This window comes from Bison bison, unplaced genomic scaffold (assembly GCF_000754665.1).
Source record: "Bison bison bison isolate TAMUID 2011002044 unplaced genomic scaffold, Bison_UMD1.0 scf7180017864383, whole genome shotgun sequence".
Lineage (NCBI taxonomy): Eukaryota > Metazoa > Chordata > Mammalia > Artiodactyla > Bovidae > Bison > Bison bison.
The window spans coordinates 5,498,219-5,503,903 of record NW_011494955.1 but is presented as its reverse complement, the minus strand read 5'-3'; the positions used below and the strand labels follow the sequence as shown (position 1 = coordinate 5,503,903).

At 40.2% G+C, this 5,685-nt stretch overlaps 1 protein-coding gene across 1 annotated transcript in view; it reads right to left on the bottom strand.

The window, feature by feature from the left end:
• The window catches only part of SCN8A (sodium channel, voltage gated, type VIII, alpha subunit), a 193,806-nt gene that overhangs the window by 30,808 nt on the left and 157,313 nt on the right, over positions 1 to 5,685 (bottom strand). Inside the window, exons 16-17 of the mRNA XM_010857857.1 lie at positions 2,365 to 2,538; positions 116 to 472 (exon numbers count right to left, since the gene is read on the bottom strand). Coding sequence (XP_010856159.1) covers positions 116 to 472; positions 2,365 to 2,538 — 531 coding nt within the window. The remainder of the gene's footprint in view (positions 1 to 115; positions 473 to 2,364; positions 2,539 to 5,685) is intronic.

Sequence of the window (5,685 nt, the reverse complement as noted above, 5' to 3'; positions counted from 1 at the left end):
GCCAAGAAAGAATAAAGACCAACAGAGACATGGAAGGACTAAGTAGACTGGGCTTCTGGGTCAAGGGTCAAATGCTCAGAGCACAGAACAAAAAGATGTACAAGTTAGTACTAACCACCAAGTTGCCAATAACCATGACCATCATGAAGACAATGAGGCACATGGCCTGGCCAGCCACCTCCATGCAGTCCCACATGGTCTCGATCCATTCCCCGCACAACACTCGAAAGACAATGAGGAAAGAATGGAAAAAGTCATGCATGTGCCAGCGAGGGAGTTCACAGTCCTGGTTGATCTTGCAGACACATTCTTTGTAGCTCTTTCCAAAGAGCTGCATCCCCACCACAGCAAAGATGAAGACAATAATGGCCAGCACAAGGGTCAGGTTGCCCAGGGCACCCACTGAATTTCCAATAATCTTGATCAGCATGTTCAGGGTGGGCCAGGATTTGGCCAATTTGAAGACTCGGAGCTACGGAAAAGAAACCCAAACAAAACCCAAATGAAATTCAATTAATTTATTCTTATCACATGGCTACAATAAAAACATACAAAATTAGTAAGATCATTACATTTACTGAGCACCCTTGGGAAATTCTCAGGGTTTTCTAACAGTATCTTAAAACTGAGAGAAACTGAGGAACAGATAAAGGAAAACTAATTAACTGCAAAATAAGTGAAAGACTTAGAACTAAGAACCAAGAATACTGCTTCTAGTCCCTAAATTAGTCTCTAGGTCAATCCACCTTTTAAAAATCCATACATGAACATATTCTTTTCCTACTGATTTTCCCTTGACTTCTCAGCAGTCATATTAAGGAAAATGTGATTTGTAGTGAACCGAAAGATCAGCTTGGTAAGGACAGTGAGAATAAATCATCTGTCTCTTTAAAAAAGCAAGCATTTAAAAATTCTACATATCTCTCTTTTTGCCTGCCAATAAATAGGTAATGGTTGATATGAAACTTTGTGACATGCTTAGACTAACTGGGAGGAAAAGCAGTTTCGAAGGGGCAGTTCTAATATAGCAAAAGCCTTATGAAAAGGGACTACACTGATATTAATTCAGAGGGCAGAACTTTTGGTATCTGTTAATCAGAAAATTTCTGTATTCTGTGATGAATGATTATAAGGTCTTGGCTAGCCAGCTGAGAATTATAATAAAGCCCATGAACAGAGATCACCATCGTATGTCTTAAGTTAATAACTACACATGTAGTAGTATGTGTAACAGGATGTTAACAGGAATTCTCGTAGAAGGCAACCATGCTGATTTGGACATTTTTTTTCCCCTACTGAAAATCTGAGTTTTGTCTGAGAGTTCAAGATTTACCAGGTGATGCTCTGTACGTAATCTGGGTCTCTCACAGTTTTCCACCATTCTGACTGGCTGTTAATTTATTCAGAGTATTAGTGATAATGCTTCTATCACTTAATTCTTCATATCTTCTAAATAACAAGAACTACTCTCAAAAAGTCTACTGTTGGCTGGATCCTAACCAAAGACCAGTAAGCAGAGGTTCCAGAAATGTGACAGATGTTATTTGTGACTTGGATTGAATGAGATTTCTGTTTTATCAACAGTTTCATTCTAATCCAATTCTCTTTCTTAGATAAGCTGAATATCCTTAAATCCTTTCAGTTATCAGTGCTTAGGTATTTTCCCAATAAGAGAAACAAATCTAAGCCATTTCTGATGCTCTGTCTGACTGGGATACCCTCAAGGTAACTCAGCTTCTCAAGGGACTCAATCAGGACATCACTCATGCCTATGTTTCATAGGAAGCTATTCTGAGGATATTGTTAACTATTAATACATTCAGAGGCATTTTAGTAATTTGAACACTAATTTCTTCAAATACATTAAAAAAATCCTTCTTAGCTAAAGATCTGTGTTCAACAACTAATTTCAATATAACTTAAAAAAACATTATTTTATTCTCATTTTCTGGAAGGGGTCACCATGATAGAAGAAATGAGCCATCTTTGGAAAAGGGAGAAATATTTGCCATTTCAGGGAGATGTTCAGATAAAGAAATGGGCTCACGAGCAAATTCAAATCAGACCTCAGAATAGCTCTTGTGAATCCTTCTTCATCTTTTAGATTAACCATTATTTTCTGAGGAACTTCATAAAATTGATTTATGTTTGTTGACTGATTAAAAAAAACCTACTTTCTAGATTAGGTAACCAGCAGAAAAGTTTTTCAATATTTTAGTTGATAAACCAATAAACAGTCAACTGAAACTGGGAGCAGGATACAGCTAAGAATTTTGTAAAATCATCAGATTAACTTATACAAAATTCTTCCTACTAGCTACAAGACAGGAAATGTAAAAAAGAAATTGGAGAAATATGGAATACCAATCGGAAAGATCGCAGCACCGAAAGCCCCTCCACGTCTGCTAGACTCAGTTCCATTAAACTGAGGGAGACAATAAATCCATCAAAAATGTTCCAACCTTCTTGGAAATAATAGTAGGGATCCATGGCTATGAGCTTCAGGAACATTTCCGCTGTGAAAATTCCAGTGAAAACCTAAAGAGGGGGAAGGCAGGGGTAAGAAAGAGAAATAATAGAAAGAAAACACCTCTATCATTATCTTTGAATATGGCAAGTCCAAGAAGCCACAAGCATCAGCCTTCACTAAATTCTGCTTCTGAGGACATCAATACCTGGATGTCCCCTAACAACTCTACCCGATGCAGGAAAGTCTTATTTTCCTCTTGAATGAAGAGGAAATGTTCCCATCTGTGTTGCTGGAACTACCCAATTCATATTGTTCAAGAGGACAGTTAAAAAATTATTCTAAGCAATCAGGAATATCACACAAGTGATTCGTAAAGGGTCAGCAGTCATTTGAATGTGTATGCCACATTTGGGATACTGACCAAAAAAACCCACTCACTGTGTTCTAATTATATTAGAAAAATACAGCATTCTTCCTGATTTAACATTATGTATCTCCTTGACTGTAGACATATACTACAGAGCTTCTTTTAAATGGTAAAAGCAACAGAAGAACATTGCTTAAAGTGTGCAAAATATTAGAGAAATAGTCTCACTGCCTTGCATACAATTATTTTAATGTACTCCTTTTTTTTCAAATGCATAAAAATATTTTGTCAGAGTTTAAAACCACAGACTACATAATATCTTGGCTTTTCACTTATCTTGATTTATCATGACTCATTTCACTTGACACACTTTTTTCACTATCATGACCCATTCATGTTGCAACACAGTCTTCCTAGCTCCCACTTTCATTGCTTGTATAATATTCTATTGGTTAAATACATCCTCAAAGAATTTTCTCATTGTTGGAGACTCTGTTGGTGCTTCCTTCGGATTTTTTCAATGTGATAATCAAGGATGTAATCATTGTTCTAGATTTGGAGCTAACTGGGTACGAGAATGATTTCTCCTCTCTGCTGCCTGACTCACTCCCACCTTTCTGCCTTTCAGAGCAGCGTGTGTGTCCCCAGTGCCTTCTGTATCCTGAGGGCCTTGGTAGCATAACATGTAGGCAGAAAGCAAAATCCCATGACCACCAGTTTTGACAAGATCAATACTCTCATTCTAGGCTAACCACGTAATATCTATTACTGAATATCCTGTTTTTAGAGGAGAGGACTTTATATGCATCAGATTTAAAATTCATAATAAGTTAATAATTGTAACCACTTGGCTACCAAGTTTACATATGAAGGGGCTTGAGAAAATCTTCAGAGATATGGTCTGAGGTCAGAATTTAAAATAGTGAAAAATACTTAGATTATACTTGTGGTTTGGAAATACACTGAATTAATGTACACCAAAAACAAAACAGAATGACTTGATGAAAATAAAACAAAATGGATAAGTGGTTTGGAAATTTTTGGTTTCCATATACATTTCTAAGCTTTCCCTATCCTGGGTCGGAAAGATCCGCTAGAGAAGGGACAGGCTAGCCACTCCAGTATTCTTGGGCTCCCCTTATGGCTCAGCTGGTAAAAAATCCACCTGCAATGTGGGAGACTTGGGTTCGATCCCTGGGTTGGGAAGATCCCCTGCAGAAGGGAAAGGCTACACACTCCAGTATTTTGGCCTAGAGAATTCCATGGACTGTACAGTCCATGGGGTGGCAAAGAGTCAGACATGACTGAGTGACTTTCACTTCCCAGGTGGCTCAGTGGTAAAGAACCTGCCCGTCAATGCAAGAGACGCAGGTTTGATCCCTGGGTTGCGAAAATCCACTGGAGAAGAAAATGGCAACCCATTCCAGTACTCTTGCCTGGAGAATCCCATGGACAGAGGAGCCTGGTGGGCTACAGTCCACAGGGTTGCAAAGAGTTGAACACAGTTGAACGCACATGAACACTCGCATGCACTTTTTTAAACTGGCTTGCATCGGCTCTGACAGCCACACCAAGCTGCCCTCCTGCACAGATGCCCTGCTTGGGCCCTGGCACCTGACACCAAACCCCCCTCCATGTGGATGGGGCTTTCGAACCGGATCTTTTGAGGGGAAGGAGTATGGAAGGAAGTGCAAAAGGTTCACCTGACACCTAAGTTTAATTTCTGAGATTCTGACCAAAAAAGGAAAAACAAGTTGTTTTTTCCTCCTTCACCAAATACACGTGAATGTTATGGTTTCTTAACTGCAGCTTAAACTTAAGTTTTCAGCTGAAAGGAATCCTTTTCATATTGTCATTTTTCTTTCTCTGTGTCCCTGTAGTCTCTTATGTATACCTCTTTTTAAAGGGAGAGAGGACTCCATGCCCCTTGAAAGGGTCTTAGGGACCCCAGGGATCCCTGGCTGTATCGATAGCAGCTACACTAGAACATAAATTCTGAGGTGAATATTGGATGACATTCACAAAAGTGACGTTTATATACAGTTGTTGATGGCATCAAAGGGATAACCTTGAATTTGCTTTTCTCCATTTTTCAAAACAGCCAACAGCTACAAATTTATATTTACCCAAACTCCAAACAAGGGCAGCCCACTGTGTAGGCTGAAGGCATGAAGCAACATGCCTCTGTCACAGGCATTTCTTTTTTTGTTTTTTTTTAATGTTTATTTATTTATTTATTTGGCTGTGCCAGGTCTTAGTTGCAGCATCAGGGTATCTTTTTTTCTGTTTTTTAGTTGTGGCATGCAGAATCTAGTTCACTGCCTGACTAAAGGATTGTACCAGGACTCCCTGCATTGGGAGTGTGAAGTCTTTGCCACAGAACCACCAGGGAAGTCCCTATCACAGGTGTTTCTACCAGGCCTCTGGAGGCCCAGCCTCCCGTTAAAAGGCAGCACCACAGAACTGCATCTTCTCTCAGGAACCAGCATTCCCACAGGATAGCTGTTCTGAGGTTCATCACCCTGTGCTGTTACTGAGCACTTTCTGTGCATTCACCAAGAACCAAGGGGACAGCAGATTCAGTTTCCACTTAGTGTGCGTTAAGTGGGTTAATGTTTCTATGTAGAGAAACCTCTGATGGGCTGACGCTAAGGGCAGCACAGACCAGACAGTCAGCGCCTGAGCAGGGTCAGGAATGGTGCCCCAGCATGGGGTGTCTAAGCCCAAGCAGGATGTAGACAGCTTCTGGGTGGGGAAGCCTGGGATGGGGTGAGGAGGAGTCCTTGCAGGGGAAGGCCCACTCTGAGATGTCTGAGTTCAAGTGGCAGGAGAAATAAGGCTGTGTGGG